This window comes from Acartia tonsa, chromosome 6 (assembly GCF_053477335.1).
Source record: "Acartia tonsa isolate MP-2025a chromosome 6, ASM5347733v1, whole genome shotgun sequence".
NCBI classification, from domain to species: Eukaryota; Metazoa; Arthropoda; class Copepoda; order Calanoida; family Acartiidae; genus Acartia; species Acartia tonsa.
In genome coordinates this window covers 5,149,459-5,166,736 of record NC_137265.1, presented here as the reverse complement: position 1 = coordinate 5,166,736, position 17,278 = coordinate 5,149,459, and the positions used below count along the sequence as shown (strand labels likewise).

The window sequence follows — 17,278 nt, the reverse complement described above, 5'->3', positions numbered from 1 at the left end:
GATGAACGATAGCATAAAATTAGAACCTTTTACAAATAGGTCTTTCAAAAAAAGTTCATATAATCAAACGGCTGTTGGTCTGTATAATTCAGAATAAATTGTTTAACGCGTAGCTTTTCTACATTTATTGTGAATTTTAGCAAGCTAGACTTGCTTTATTGTTTTCAAACTTTGCAGCAAATTATAACAACCTTAAATCAAATTCAAATATTCTTTTATAAAAAAAATTGGTAAAATATAAAATATTTTTATCGCAAAAGTTTTATTTTACTTTATCTATCTAAATGTGGTATTCGGCAACCGTGAGCCATGCCTATGGCACCCCTGACCGGGGTTCGGGGAAGGGCCAACGGCCCTCCCCCGAGTCCTGGGGAAGGGGTCTGCCGACCCCCTCCCTCTGTCTAAAATTAATGATTGAATCTGACAAGCTTTATTATGGTTAACGGTATTGTTAATTCCCCCCACCCTTTCCAGGGATGGGGGATCATTATTGCCCAAACTGACTATTGTATATGTATTATAATGCTTTTATGTTATGATTATTTATTCCTATCTGTGTAATTATTGTTTGTTGTATATAGCTTTAGTACTCTTTAGACCTTCAATAAAGTGACAACTGAAATAGATGTTGATTATTATTTGGTGAATGCTAGAGAAGCGTAGCTTCTCTATAGTAAGGTGTCCATGTCTGTCACACTGCCGTAATCTAATTGAACTCCGGTGTCTGCCATTTATCCTCGGCGGATACCACAACTTTTGGTGACAGCTGTGTGAGATTACGGCAAACCACAAGTGTAGAGCAGACGCGCAGCTGAGGCTAAGGTACTCCCAGCAGTGAAACTGGCAAAACTGACACAAGCAACCTGAATTACCCACCCTGGATAGCAAGGTCTAACTCTGCATCCGGCAGTTGTGGAAGTGAAACAGCGAAACTTGACGGAGAACCGCGAGAAGCGCCGACATCTAACGGAGAATTGGGCGCTCAAAAGGCTGAAACAGGCCTGCGGACTGGCTGAAACACGCCAAATAAGTGCAAACGGCTGAAACTAGGCCAACCTTACTGCAAGAGATAGCAGGATCCGAACCAGCGGCGCTAGCAGGACGGGACATTCCCTGCCGCCATCAGCCGGATTTGGATCAGCGGCGCTAGCAGGACGGGACATTCCCTGCCGCCGATAGGCTGAAACACGCCACATAGCTGCGAGCTGCGAGCCAACATACGAGTGTAGTACAACAAAGCAGAGAAAACTACGTCAACTCCAAGTATCCTGAGAGGCTACAACGCAGCCACCCATCTAGAAAAACAGATATTATATCACATTGTAGGGATTACCACCCTGGTGTGATGGTTAAACAATAGATTTATGAGCAAAGATTGGCAAACAACTTGTTGTGTATTGTGATAAAACTAAAAATAGAACAGGCTTGGATTTGTGTGTATTGTGATAACAACTAAAAATAGAACAGGTTTGGTAAACAAATCTGTTATGTATTGTGATAGGGACAAAAATAGAAGCTAGATGTAACCTAACAATGCCCTGATAAACAATCTAAACACCTCAAGCCTACAGCACAACCAAAAATACACCCCTTATTCCAGAGGAAAGGGAGGGGCCCACTCTCCATTTAAGGAAATACAATCAAGGTGACATAACAGATAAGCCTAGGATTAAGGAGAAAGGGCACCATTACCTCATCACACAGTTACCTCAAACCCACAGCACTCCCCCCTTCCTCACAGGGGGAACGGACGGTTTTACCCCGTCCCCTCATGCGCTTCCCCCCTCCTACCCACACTTGACTAAGTCCGCCCACGGTGTGGAGCTAGTGACCGGGAACACAGAGCGCCATTTACGGGTCGCGCAACGGAGTGCGGAAATATCATAAAATTCAACGGACAAAGCGGACCAATGAGAGAGCAAGTTGAGGGATAAGTGCGCGTTTTACCTGTGTGCGCCGATTTGACGGTGCGTAAGCGCGTTGCGAGGACAGGAGATTTCACGCACACACACACACCGTAGCGGAGCTACTCCATAGCATCTGACAGAGGTATTTTTAGAAAGATAAAGAACTACAAGCTTCTCCCTCCTATCTATAGTGTGATAAAGGAAAACCAAATCAGTTCCTGACAGCAGTTCAGACCCTCAACACCTATCTACCCCTACCAGCCTACTCTACAACCTCAGAATCCAACTAGTGATAAGTACAGCTAAATTGTATCTTTGTAACTAAACTACCAACCTAGTGATAAAACAGTGTTGGCTGTTGGGCTAGAAAGCCTCAAGTGACAAATCATTTGTAATATTGCCTTGTACCCTTGTGTCCCGCCGTTGAACCGTTGCCCCGATGGAACAGCCGCAAGCGCCAGGAGGCGACCAAGCCCCAGGATGGCTCCAGGATGACCCTCAGCCGGCCCCAGCCAAGTACCGCAAGCTGATGCTGAGTAACCTGCCGGAGTATAGAGGACCGCCCAAGCAATCTTGGAGCTCCCACATCCGCAGACTCGAGATGTCATGGGTGGCTTACCGCGTGCCGCCCCATGACTCCCTCAACCGCCGCAACGCCCTTTTACTGTCACTGGTAGGGCAAGCGGCGGAAATGGCTTCTCATCTGTTTGGCGAGGCAGGCCAAGCCTTGACCTACGAACAGGTCAAGGCCGAGTGTGAAATGTTATTTCGTCCCGCCTTTGAATCCCAGACGCTTAAACAAGCGTTTAGGGATTACAGGCAACACTCGACAGAACCTATACAAGCATACATATCAACAAAGTGTGCCTTGTATAGGGACGCCTACAGCCATGAGGATCTCGAGTTGTTAGTGGACGAATTAAATCGTGGCATCCGTAACGCTAATGTGAAACGTGAAATGATGAGTCATGAGATCACCAGTGTACCTGAGTACACACGGAGAGCCATGTTCACCGTCACAATGATTACCAAGCAGCTGAAGGAGGGTGTGTGCCTAGTGGACGCTACTGACGGGCTCACAGGATCTGCCAGCATACAGTTGCCCCAATATGACGAGTCGGAGCCAATGGAGATTGGCGCCTTGGCTCCGGGTCTCCACCAGATGGGGAAGGTCGCTCCAGATGACAAGGTTCCAGGCCGCTGTTTCCGCTGCCAAGGGAAAGGCCACCGAGCTCGCGACTGCCTGACGCCTATGGAAGTCAGCCTAGAGGAGAGACGCACCCAGCCACGCTGTAACCGTTCTGCCAAGTGTGAGCGTTGCCATTATGCCGGCCACACGGCGGCTGAGTGCAGAGCTGACTGGGACCAGGTAGCTGGCCGCAGGCGCACCGCAGACAAGGGTGCTCCCCCAGGAAAGCCCAGCAGAGTGGCCCATATGGAAGGGAGCGCGCCCCCAGCACCACCGCAGCAAGCAGCCGCACCCAACGCCGCGGGACGAGCCGACGGGATGCCGCAGTTTGGGAACGTTCCAGCTAGGATCAACGTACTGGGCGGCGCGGCTGAACCCAACCAAGTTGGCCTGGGCTTCAGTCTCAACCACCTGGGGCCGGAGCTTGTGCAACCCAACAACATCGCCGAGCCAGAAGTTCTGAGGCCCCAGCCTTTTAGCCTCAACATGATGGAGCCTGCTAGACCGAGCCTACCCAGCAAGAGTGGAGGGGCGCTACCCAGCGTCACTGAGACGGTGTACGGGGAGGCCCTGGCGGCCGCTGAACGAGAGAGGAAGGAGGCGCTAGCCAGCACATCAGAGTCGATGTATGGGGCGCCACCCGGCGCCGCCACCTGCGATGACTGGGGGGTGCTATCCAGCGCCTCCAACCTGGTGCCTGGGGCGACAACCGTCGCCGCCACCGAGATACCTGGATCCTGGAACAAGCCATCCTCCAACCTTGTGCCTTGGGCGACAACCGTCGCCGCCACCGAGAGACCTGGATCCTGGAACGAGCCAGCAGTCCCAGAGGAAGGGGTGACACCCGTCACCCCCAGCCAGCCAGCGCCACCAGCCTGCAGGGAAAGCCCAACTACACGCCATCCAGCGCCCCCAGCCAGCCGAAGGAACCCAGCTGCCCAGCACTTCCAGTCGAGCCAGGATAAGTTCAATTTAACAAATGTATTGTATCCAAACCATTGTAAAACCCCAGCCTTGCCTGTGCCCCCTGCACCAGAGGCTGGGGAGATTGAAATTTGGGGATATAAGGACTTGCCTGTGCCACATGCACCTGAGTTCCTAGGGCAGGGGAGGGACGTGAGTCAGGGCGAGCCTGTGCCACACGCACTTCAGCCCCATGCCACTGGGCATGCCATGGACAATGGAAGGGACACCTTGGGGCTAGGGGAGCCGACACCCAGGCAAGCGCCAGTCGCCTGCCAGTCTGTCATTGGGGAGGGTATCGGGGTGCCCCGGCCACACCAAGATAACACTCAATGGAAACTTGTATCTAGCCAGGAGCAGCCCAGCCGTGTCCTGCCCTGAGAGGCAGCCGTGACCCGAGCCGAAGATCCCCAGCCGCGTGCGCGAGGTAGATGGCTGTCTGGCAGCTTCTCACACTGGTGGATGGTCCTGTGGGGACTACTGCTGGCAGCCGTGTGGCCTACAACCAGCTACGTCCTGGTGGGATGGGACTGTGCCAACCCCACCCACGTCACAGCCTACAATAAAGAAAAGATGTGCAACACGGAACCTCTACACCAGGAGGTGCCCCTGGGCCATGAAGTACACGTCCTGCAGCAAGTCAAGATTAGGGAAACAACAGGATACAGTTGCCAGCTCACTGTGTCCCAGTGGACATTCAGGTGTGGGGTATGGGGTCACCTCAAGGTGACCTCGGTCCCCACCCTCATGAGGCCAACCAAGATAGATCCAGAAACGTGCCGAGACCTGGCCAGGAACCGAGTCTACACGCTGCCAGGCAAGACCCAGCCACTGACGTTCCAGCTGAACCATCCCCTGTTCTTCACCCTCGATATGGTGGGCGCCCTCGTCAACAGCCCCGAGGGGGTGGGTTGTGAAGGGGAGGACGTCCACTTAGAGGGCCAGCTGTACCGCAATGAATTAGTGCTCCAGGAACGACGGCTGCTGGTCAAGGAAGAGACCTACGTAGTAGAGGATGGACGGGTGGAGTCCCAATCTGACCACCTGGCCTTGGAATGTCCCCTTTCTGAGCTGTCTTGCATCACTGGGGAAGCAACCTATGTGTGGGACCACCTGGGGAGAGATTGCCCCTTGAGGCTGATCCGATGCGTTCCTGGTTGACCATCAAGCCCAGTTTTTCATCAATATGACCAACCCCACCTCAATAGTGAACTGCGACTTTGAGGCCCATGCCACCAACCACCCAGCATTGTTCGTGGCAGCTGATCCAGCCGCGGCAGCGCTGCCCAGAGTATCGGCCAGGGATGTTGATGTCCCCTTGCAGGCCCAGATCCATGCAGGTTATATTGGATTTACTCTGGAGACACGCATGAAAAGCACAGCAGCAGAAGAAGTAGCGGCCAACTGCTGGAAGCTCCAGCAACTAGACCCGGCCCACCTGGTGCGTGTCCAGGGGAGCACGTTCTCGGTGCTGAGGGGAGATGTCCTACTCCAGCTGACCTGCCAACGCAACAAATATGTTGTCCGTGAACACAAGGAGTGTTGGGACAAAGTACCAGTGGAGCCCACAGGATTTGTAGACGCCGTGACACGAGTGTATAGCGGCCACGCCACCAAGATTCCCTGCTCCTCCACATACCCCCTGACTGTGCACGCGGAGGAAGGCTGGATAGAGTTAACCCCCGCTCCTAAGAAGAGGCCACCCCCGCTGGATACGCCCAAGCAGCTGCTGACAGAACCCCTGGATGACTTCAGTTCAGGGGGTTTGTATTCGCAGGCAGAGTTGAACGACTGGCAGCAACTGCTGGCGTTCCCAGCGTATAAAAGCGCCATGCTGACCGGCCTGTCCTATGGCTCATGCGTTCAGCAAGGTAGCTGTTCGGCCACAGGGGACCATGGGATAGTGTCCTACAACATCGACCGACTGGCGGAGGAAGGGGAGGCCGCCCTGGATGTCTGGGCTGGATTCAGACAAGCTATTCACGAGTGGGGAGATGGCGCAGCCATACTGTGCTTGCTGTTGTTAATCCTCAAACTGCTGGGGGACCTGACCATCATTTCCCTGGCAGCCGCACAAGGAGGTGTACGGGCAGCCATGAATGCGATGTCACAAGTGTTCCTGTACCATCCAACTTTGTACAGGAAGGCCTTGGCCAGAGCCCGGCTCACCCATGCCAAGTCCCGGGACTTTTCAGTAGACTGGGATGCCATTCCCATCGGCCGGGGAGCAGCCGAGGAAATGGTGTCCATGCAATCAGCCGATAGTGGGCATGACCCCCCAGGCAGGCCAGGACCGCCCTCTGGAAGACCCCGCGGCCCCTCGGGAGGTCAGGCTGCCGCCCAGCCGGTCACCTTGGCAGCCAGTGCCCCAGCCGCTGCCAACAACAACCAGCATGCCCCGCTGCTGACCGTCCCAGCAACAACTGTGCCACCAGCCAACCTGACACCTGCCGGCGCTGAACTACGTGGCCAACCAAAGCCAGCCTCTGCCTTCTATCCCACGTTGGGAGCCCATCAGCCCTGAGAAACACTCACCACTAGGATTCCATTGAATCATTATCATTTGTATATATCTTAGCCCTAAGGAGCGGACCGAAGGCCTCAACCACTGTCGGAAGTCTGGTAGGGAAACCCTCTCCCAGCCTTCCGAGGGGAGAGTTGTGGTATTCGGCAACCGTGAGCCATGCCTATGGCACCCCTGACCGGGGTTCGGGGAAGGGCCAACGGCCCTCCCCCGAGTCCTGGGGAAGGGGTCTGCCGACCCCCTCCCTCTGTCTAAAATTAATGATTGAATCTGACAAGCTTTATTATGGTTAACGGTATTGTTAATTCCCCCCACCCTTTCCAGGGATGGGGGATCATTATTGCCCAAACTGACTATTGTATATGTATTATAATGCTTTTATGTTATGATTATTTATTCCTATCTGTGTAATTATTGTTTGTTGTATATAGCTTTAGTACTCTTTAGACCTTCAATAAAGTGACAACTGAAATAGATGTTGATTATTATTTGGTGAATGCTAGAGAAGCGTAGCTTCTCTATAGTAAGGTGTCCACGTCTGTCACACTGCCGTAATCTAATTGAACTCCGGTGTCTGCCATTTATCCTCGGCGGATACCACATAAATATAGATTTTTGTGCTTTGCTAATTATTTTAAATTGGTGTAACCGGACAAAGTGTCAAAAAATAAACCATGTGACGTCATAAAAATGAGGGATTATCCATCTCTTTTTAGGGGTTTTCTTTCCCACTTCTCCTCTCATCTCCCTAATTTTTATGACTTCACATGGCTGATTATTGAGATACTTTGTCCGGTTACCAAATTAGTTTCTACTTTTTGGCTGAATCGTACTTTTATTATAGAATATGTCAAGTGTGATTGGTACTCAGCAAACTAGAGAATGTGAAAATAATGTTGGTAAGGTTTTTATGGTCGTAAGAAAAAACGTATACGTAATGAGTATAGATATAAAACCCAGACAACTACCGTTTTCGTCTGCTAGCAAATCGCTTTCTGGTCTTTTGTAGCAACTTAGTTGTAATAATTTTTCCTACTCTATTGGCTGATATTCAAAGACCCAATTGAAAGTCTTTACAGGGTCCCCACCTTGTGGATATACAGTTATTTCCCTCTATTCTTTTACTTTAATTCCATATGTAGCACATCCTTACTTTTTATGGATTTTTTGTGTTTTTAAAAGTGAAAGCTTTTCTATAATTAGGGTGGGTCCGTCCGTCCGTAACGGTCCGCTCTTTTCGTTAATTGCTGGAATTGTCCTATCGTTTTAAACTTTGCATGATGATTCGAATAACAGTTAGGTACGATTTAGAAAGCGTAGCAACTCTATAATCGTTCCCAGAAGGTCTCATACGTTCCTTTAAAATGATTTTTAACTTTTTTGACAATTTTTTTTATGATATGATACTCCTGATCTGATTTTTGGAGTAATTGTACTGATTCTATTACAACAAGGTACAATGATATAAGCTAAGGATCTCTTAAAATGTATGTCCTTGAACAGTATTCTGTATTAATCTGTTTTGCAACAAATTTACTTAAAATTTTGTTTAGACTTTTCATTTATATTCTGCTTATTCCGTTCTGACACTTCTATTGGAATGGTTTGTTAACATATTTTTTAATAAAAAAACAGTAAAAGTGTCGAACTATGACGTCAGAAAAAATTAACAATTAACCAATGAGAGGCCGCTATATATTTTACCACAGTGAATACTGGCTTCTTATTGGTTAATTGTTAATTTTTTCTGACGTCATAGTTCGACACTTTTACTGTTTTCTTTAATAAAGATTTAAATCAAAGATTTTTTTAAAATTACATCAATTACCACTGGGTTACACTATTCTATCTCATAAGCCATGATTAAAAATAATGTATCATATTGTATTTTATAGAAAAAGATAAATAAATATAATTTATTTTAGTCAATTATCTGATTGATTATTGGAAGTTGGACTTTACCAAAGAAGATGTTCGTCATGTTGTAGGTAAATTTAAATTTTTTTATACATTAAATACAGGTAGAAGATTTGGGATCACGTGATCAGAAAGTATATTTTAGCTAGTTCAATTTTGATTTTTGATATTTATCACATCGTATTATAGACAGCTTTCAGTGGATAATAGAAAGAAAAAAAGAAAAAGTTTTGTATTCCGAGAGTGAGCCAAAGGACCGTGATATCAAAACTATTTCATGATTTGTATTTTAATATTCGTGGAAAATTGTCTGAAATAAGATGCTATGCATGATTTTTCAGTATGGCTGAGAACCGGTTCTAATCCAGCGGATTTTAAATCATTCATCGGTTTCTAAATCTAAATAATACACATTTTTATATTTTTTATTCCTCCTAAGACTTTTCTATATTTTTCAGTATGACTTAAAAACTGATTAATATCCGTTGGATTAGAACCGGTTATCAGCCGTACTAAAAAATCATGTAAAACATTGCATTAGAGACAATTTACTACGAATATTGAAACAAAACAAAAAATAAGCCCAGTTTTGTTAGTCTGGGCCTTTGGTCCCTCGGGGCTAGCAAAACTGGTCTTAATCTATTAGTTTTTCGTTTTAATATCCGCGGTAAGCTGTCTATAATACGATGCTATGAAGAATTATCATGCTATCAAACCGTATTAAATAAGTTATTTATAAGAAACAACTATAAATAATGATATAAAAAGTTTGATAATAATGTACAGTAAACATAGAGTACAAACAAAACTTTAGTAACTTTTTTTTACTAAAAAGAAAATAGAAGAATAAATAACAAATAGGAACAGCGTATTAAATTTTAAAAAAATATCATAAAAGGCGATTAAAAAATATAAAATTATGCTACTTATATGATTCAATTTTTAAATTGTTCCTCTTGATTCGCCTCTAGCCTAAAGGGAGGGGTCAGAGGGTTCATAAAAATAGCCTGAATCTACCTCAATACATTTAAAGTGTCCTAAAATACAACCAGCATTTTCAGACAAAAAAAACCTAGTACTTATTAGTATTTATAAGTTAAATTATTTTACTTTTGTAGAAGTGTTGAAGAATAATGCTTTTGAAGTAAATTCAACTACTAAAACGAAACCAGGTATAATTTTAATCTTTATATGATAAAGTAATTCGTGTACTACTTTTGTTGTTAAGGAACCTTTAATTTGCACAAACTTTTAATATCATTTCGTTTGTTAGGTTTAATAAATATATGATATTATACATGGATATAATGACAATGGGGGGGGGGGGGGGAATTGTAGTCAATTTTGGTTGCTAACATAAAACTCATTTATTGATCAGTATGTTCATCCAGTAGGATGGAAGGGGAAGGGGATGGGGTAAATGGGGTGGATTGAGGGTATCGTTATTTTAGCCCGCTGCGAGTTTCACTTTATTTGTTCAATTCATTTAGGTGGACCTGGGCGAGGAATTTTTCCGTTACATGCGCTTACTAACCATTCTTGTGCTCCTAATATTACGGTAAGTCTACTATATTTATAATTATATTCTATAGTTACATGCTCTTACTAACCATTCTTGTGCTCCTAATATTACGGTAAGTCTACTATATTTATAATTATATTCTATAGTTACATGCTCTTACTAACCATTCTTGTGCTCCTAATATTACGGTAATTATAATTTATAATTATATTCTATAGTTACATGCTCTTACTAACCATTCTTGTGCTCCTAATATTACAGTAAGTGGATCAAGTCAAGCTGAATGTGCCAATGGCAACAAGTAAAACAGAGCGTGCCAATATTCCCCCTAGTCAAGTAGAGTATGCCAATATTCCCCCAAGTCAAGTAGCGTGTGCCAATATTTCATCAAGTAAAGCATAGTATGCCAATAGTTTATCAAACAAAGCAGCATGACAAAAAAAATATAAAAAAAGATGAATTTAACATATTTTCCGATTTATTTACCAAAAGACACAATTTTATACATAAATAACAAAATAAATTAATCTTTTAATATCATATTTAACGACATATTATTTACATATTGTTATATAATTCCTATATTACACATTATCATACAAATAATGCCATATAATTTTCATAGTATGAGTAAGGAAACAACTTTAGGCTACTTTATGCTGCATCGCAATTTGGTTACACAGAGAATCAAATGCATATAGTTATATATATACATAAATTATTTCAAAATTCTAGGAAAAGCATATCTTGATAAGTAAAGCAGAGTATGCCAATATTCCCCCTAGTAAAGCAGAGTATGCCAATATTCCGCCTAGTCAAGTAGAGTATGCCAATATTCCCCCAAGTCAAGTAACGTGTGCCAAAATAGGCTATTGGCATACTCAGCTTGACTTGATCCCAGTAAGTTTACTATATTTATATTCTATAGTTACATGCTCTTACTAACCATTCTTGTGCTCCTAATATTACAGTAAGTTTACTATATTTATATTCTATAGTTACATGCTCTTACTAACCATTCTTGTGCTCCTAATATTACAGTAAGTTTACTATATTTATATTCTATAGTTACATGCTCTTACTAACCATTCTTGTGCTCCTAATATTACAGTAAGTTTACTATATTTATATTCTATAGTTACATGCTCTTACTAACCATTCTTGTGCTCCTAATATTACGGTAAGTTTACTATATTTATAATTATATTCTATAGTTACATGCTCTTACTGTTTATTCTTGTGCTCCTAATATTACAGTAAGTTTACTATATTTATAATTATATTCTATAGTTACATGCTCTTACTAACCATTCTTGTGCTCCTAATATTACGGTAAGTTTACTATATTTATAATTATATTCTATAGTTACATGCTCTTACTATTTATTCTTGTGCTCCTAATATTACGGTAAGTTTACTATATTTATAATTATATTCTATAGTTACATGCTCTTACTAACCATTCTTGTGCTCCTAATATTACGGTATGTTTACTATATTTATAATTATATTCTATAGTTACATGCTCTTACTAACCATTCTTGTGCTCCTAATATTACAGTAAGTTTACTATATTTATAATTATATTCTATAGTTACATGCTCTTACTATTTATTCTTGTGCTCCTAATATTACGGTAAGTTTACTATATTTATAATTATATTCTATAGTTACATGCTCTTACTAACCATTCTTGTGCTCCTAATATTACGGTATGTTTACTATATTTATAATTATATTCTATAGTTACATGCTCTTACTAACCATTCTTGTGCTCCTAATATTACAGTAAGTTTACTATATTTATAATTATATTCTATAGTTACATGCTCTTACTAACTAGGTATTCTTGTGCTCCTAATATTACGGTAAGTTCCTTTTTTTGGGTTGGGGGGGGGGGGGTTGTCTAGCTTTTAGTAGCGCTATGGGGGAAATAGGATTTTCTTGGTTACCATTTAATATACTAGCGGCATCTAGGGGCACTTGAGGAGAAGAGAGTCGAATTTTATAACCCAATTTATTATTTTAGATTTTAAAAGAAAACTTTTTAAAAAATTTTTGAGGGGGGAAATTTTTTTTTGAGGGGGGGGGGGGGTGCCTCCCTCTTCCCATTTTTAAATAATTTAATTTTTTTCTCGGGGCGATCTCTCTTGGGAGGGTTGTGGTACCCTCCCCCAAAATAGTTATAAATTCTCTTGGGAGGGTATTGGTACCCTCCCTTAAAATAGTTATAAACCTTCCCGGGACCTATGAGAAGCTACCCTGTTAAGGAGAACCCGATTGGTTCAGCGGTTAGCGAGATACTTCGGTACAAACACACAGACAAACAGACAGACATCCTGTTACTTTAGTATAAGGATACTGCTAAATTTTTGGTGTATATATCCCAACAAGCATCCAGTTAGTAACCTTCTTGAACCATCAGTCTGTCGGCCACTCTAGAAAAGACAAATATACTTTTTTTTAGGAAAGGTTGCGTGATTTTAAACTATTTATTATTTCACATATTCTCTCTCTTTTTCTCGCTGACAAAAGGACAAACAGAAAGACAATATTATCTAAATTGTTTTTTACTTAAATAAAAATCTTTTCTTTTTTTGTAATTATGTTTATTTTAGTATCGCTACATTAGTGAGGACGATCATATGGAGTGTTTTGCTATTAGAGATATCAGGTACAGATTTGATACAAAACTGTCATACTGACATAGTAAGCTAGGTATATATAGTATATACAACATAAAATATATGAAGGGTAGATTCACCTCTAGTCTTTAGGAAAATCTAAAAGCTCGAAAAAGAGTATTAAAATATCCCAAGACATATATGAGGCTTCCCTAAAAAAACACAACCCGCTGAAACCAGCCATTCTAGATTTTTTTTCTGCAAATCTCTAACATGAAAAACTATTTGTAATTTCTAAAGTGAAAAATATTACAATAAATGAATATGCCTAAATTGCATGATCTTGTTTTATAAGGATCGGTAATATCCTTGCTAGGAAGCCCATTATAGCTCTAACAATCAACGCCTATCAAAGTGGATTCTTTTGTTTTTTCAATTCGTATTCAACCTAAAGTGTGTGCAAAAAAAATGCGGACCTTTTCAAAATTGAAATTGCGCGGCTTGTGTTAATAGTAGAAAAATACTACGCATACCGTTAGAACCGCTAAGCAGTCTATATTTAGGAAATATAAAAACGATTCCTGTGCTACGTTTAGTTTAGGAGCTATGTTTAAAAATGTCCCAACTACCTTAAAACTTGATTTGCGAGTAAATTTTGGAACATTTTACCACCTAGCTCCTAGATTATTTGTAGCAGAGGAATCGTTCTTATATTTCCAAAAATTAGACTTCTTAACGGTTCTAACGATATGCGCAATGTTTTTCTACTATTAACACAAGCCGCGCAATTTGAATTTTAAAAATGTCCCCATTTTTTTTGCACACCCTTTAATAACATATTTTATATTATATAGGAAAGGAGAGGAACTTTTTAACAGCTATATAGATTATAACGGTAAATTATTTTTTATTTTTTATTAAAAAATTGTTAGTTTTCATGAAACCGACTTTTGATGAAAACTTATTATTCACACTTGTTTTAGGTAAGGTTAGATAATAGTTAGGATAGCCCCGCAGGGCTAGCTAGTATCGTGTATATGCTATATCGCATCAGATTATTGAAAGTTAGAAACCCTCTGCAGGGGCTTGATTAATGTAGTTTTTCTTTTTAAAAAAGAAACAGTATGGGGGGTTTGGTGTTTTAGAAATAGGTTTAAGTAGAAAGACCATAAATTGTTTTAAATCAAACCACTTCTTTGATTTGAATGAGACATCAAGTTTTAAAAGCATTTTAAACTGATGATTTTATATTCTTTTCATTTTGTAAATAGATTTTTAGGTATTTTTCAAAAATTCATGTCACATATTACTCATTTTATAACAGCTAGCCAGTCTCCTTTATTTTACATGGATGCGTTCTTGCAAAAATATAACTTTTTATTTTTGCACTAATTTTTAAATAAAATACTTTTAGAAGACCTAGAAACAAGAAGAGAAACTCTAAGGTAAAAAAAATACAGAATCATGCAATTTTTCTCTCTTAATTTAATTCTTTCCTTTAAAATTTTATATAACAAGAATGGCAACATCCAAAAAAGCGAAGCTCTGAAACGGTAAGACAAACGATTGATAACACTTGTAGAGTGTCATAACTGAATATGATATAAATGTATAAAAGTTGAAACGAAATTGTAAGTAGATTTGTTGAAAAACTGGTCAAATACAGGATACTGTTTAAAATGAACGCCCGGACATTCTAGTAACGATTATAGAGTTGCTACGCTTTCTTAATAGTACCAAACTGATACAGGAATCACTATGCAAAATTTAAAATCGATAGGACAATTCTAACTTGGTAAAATTAACGAAAAGAGCTAACTGTCAGTGACTGACGGACGTACTGACCAACCCTGATTATAGAAAAGCTTTGCTTTAAAAAATATGGGACTAATAAATATCTCGTAAAATATCGAACATGCAACTGAAATATAATCTAAAAATAGCCCAAATATTGATGTTTTAAAACATAAGCGTATAAATATCTATCTTTTAAAGATGCAACAGTACATATATAAAGTTTATTATATTTTCAGAGCCGGGTGGAATTTTGAATGTAAATGTGAGAGGTAATTATATTTATTTTTCGCATCGTATTATAGACATCTTTCCACGAATATTAAGATTAAAAGTTTTAAGATCAAAGCCATTTATATAAACCCCGAGATATTATATAAGATGCGAAAGAAGTATGTTTTTCTTTAATCTTTGCTATTTTGTTTAAAATTTGATAAAGAATTTGTAATGCTCCTATATGTCAAAGTAAGAATAGCAAAGCATTAATGGGAAAAACAGATAATGGTATAGGGACAAATGGTATTGGGGGTTTAATGCTCGATGGTCACTTGTAAAGGGAAACTACCAAAATAGCATGTTCTGTTTTTCCAAGCCTACCCCTGATAAGGCTATAAAAAGTTTAGAAAAAAATTACAAACCTATAACATATCGACTTCTTTGTTTTAGGTGCTTGGCAGATGATAAATAAAGGAATATTTCAACTCAATCATGAACTACACTGTTAAAAATAAATTTTTTTTTTAGCATTAGATAATACCATATATTCATTTCATTAATGTATAGTATCATCCCATACATTCTAGCAAAAAAACTTATTATGATACAAGGAAGATTCCAATACTGTATTGAGTATTACTTAGTGTTCTCAGGAGTAATATGTATTACTAATTAAAGAATGTGCCTATATAGTTTTATCCAATACGCTCTATGTAATAAAATTCATTATGATAGATGAAAGTTTCTTATACTCTCTATCGTAATTTTTGATACCCTGTAGAGTATAAAACTGTTTTACTTTGGATAAAAGATCAGTTTATAATATTTGATTATTATATGTACATATACATTTTATGATATCAACAAACATACCAAGCAGAGCCATAAAACAATAATTTAAATGTAATTTTAGTAAACAAAATGACTTTAAAAATGTTTAGGGCTTAGCACTGATCCTTAAAATTAAAAACTATGGTCAACTATACTTATAAAAATCAAAACTATAAATTTAACCATGAAAGGAAACTTTTTATCTTTGTCTAAAATGACCAAGCCATTGCTTATAACACTTCCACGGGAGGTGTGCACGCTTGGTGTCTGTTTTAATTAATCTATACAGTATAGATTCTTACTCTAGAAGGTATGAATTGTTACTATAATAATAAACTAATCTGTAAAGTATTGATCCTTAGTCTAGAGGGTATGAAATAATACTATATTAATAAACTAAACTGTATAATATTGATCAATATGCTAGAAGGTATGAATTGATACTAAAAAATGTAATGATTCTCTATAGTGATAATTATTGTGTTATATAGTACTACATAGTGCTACTCCCCAGGGTATCAATTGATACTAAATGAAAAAATTATTTTTAACAGTGTATTATTTAAAACAAGGATGACAACATCCATAAAAGCGAAGCACTGAAACGGTAGGACAAACGGACATTAACACTTGTATAGTGTCAGAACTAAATAAACAGAATATAAATGTATAAAAGTCGAAGCAAAATTGTAAGTAAATTTGTTGAAAAACTGCTTGATACAGGATAATGTTTATGGACATACTTACATTTTAGGACTTGATTATAGAATTGTTTTGCTTATAATATTGTACTTTGTTGTCTTAGGAATCAGTATACCAAAAACCAGATCAATCGGATAATTAGATCACATAAAAATTTGTTGTTAAAAAAGTAGAAAAATCAACATGTTTAAAATGGACGGAGGGACATTCTGGTAATGATTATAGAGTTGCTAAGCTTTCTAAATCGTACCTAACTACTACAGGAATCATCATGCAAAGTTTGAAATCGATAGGACAATTTTAACATGCCTAAATTAACGAAAAAAAGCTATCTGTCTCGGACGGACGTACGGACCGACCCTAATTATAGAAAAGCTTCGCTTTCAATAAAATATTTTGTAAATATTTCTTGAAATGAACGATTTGTACAACTTCTAGTTTTAAAAATAATGTGATATTTTCATTTTTCTACATCTTATGTAAATGAAGAAAGTCGCTCAAAAAAAGATATGTGACGTCATAAAAATGAGTTATTATCCATCTCTTTTTTAGGGGGTTTCTTTTCTACTTCTCCTATTATTTACCTCATTTTTATGACGTCACATAGATCGACTTTCTCCATTTTCCATTTTCCATCTTATATATTTCATGTTAAAGGTTACTCTCATTAAACATCAAGGACTGTAAGGATTACTACTGTTAAAAAGGGTCCTAGGACAAACGCAGGAGTCCAAAACGTCGGAGTGGACAAACGTCGGAGTGAAAACTTAACCAAATTCAACATATTTTAGACCATCTTTTAGGTTTTTTATCTTAACCTAACCTAATCTGTATAGAAATACTTAATTAAATTAATATTTTAACACTCCTGCGTTTGTCCACTCCGACGTTTGGGACTCCTGCATTTGTCCTGGAACCTTAAAAAGGACTTTTCATGGATATGAAATTGAGAGTTTCAGAGAAAATTGACGTTGATTTAAAATAGAATTTCTTTAAATCAAATGCTTTATTTTTATCAATCAAACGTTTATTATGCCTTAAAGATCTTTATAAATCATGAATATATTTAAATTGAGTGTTAAGTGTAAA

At 39.7% G+C, this 17,278-nt stretch overlaps 1 protein-coding gene across 3 annotated transcripts in view; it reads left to right on the top strand.

Annotated features, from left to right (window-relative positions):
* LOC145321644 (SET and MYND domain-containing protein DDB_G0292140-like) overlaps positions 1–15,470 on the top strand; it is a 35,200-nt gene extending 19,730 nt beyond the window's left edge. The window contains exons 8-16 of one of the 3 annotated variants that reach the window (XM_080163134.1): positions 7,428–7,482; positions 8,509–8,571; positions 9,619–9,672; positions 9,991–10,058; positions 12,641–12,696; positions 13,501–13,541; positions 14,061–14,091; positions 14,680–14,712; positions 15,107–15,470. In XM_080163134.1, the coding sequence (XP_080019260.1) occupies positions 7,428–7,482; positions 8,509–8,571; positions 9,619–9,672; positions 9,991–10,058; positions 12,641–12,696; positions 13,501–13,541; positions 14,061–14,091; positions 14,680–14,712; positions 15,107–15,128 (423 nt within the window). In that variant the 3' untranslated portion in view covers positions 15,129–15,470. The remainder of the gene's footprint in view (positions 1–7,427; positions 7,483–8,508; positions 8,572–9,618; positions 9,673–9,990; positions 10,059–12,640; positions 12,697–13,500; positions 13,542–14,060; positions 14,092–14,679; positions 14,713–15,106) is intronic. The other 2 variants (XM_080163133.1, XM_080163132.1) reach the window with 2 other exon arrangements.
* Positions 15,471–17,278: the final 1,808 nt, after the last annotated feature.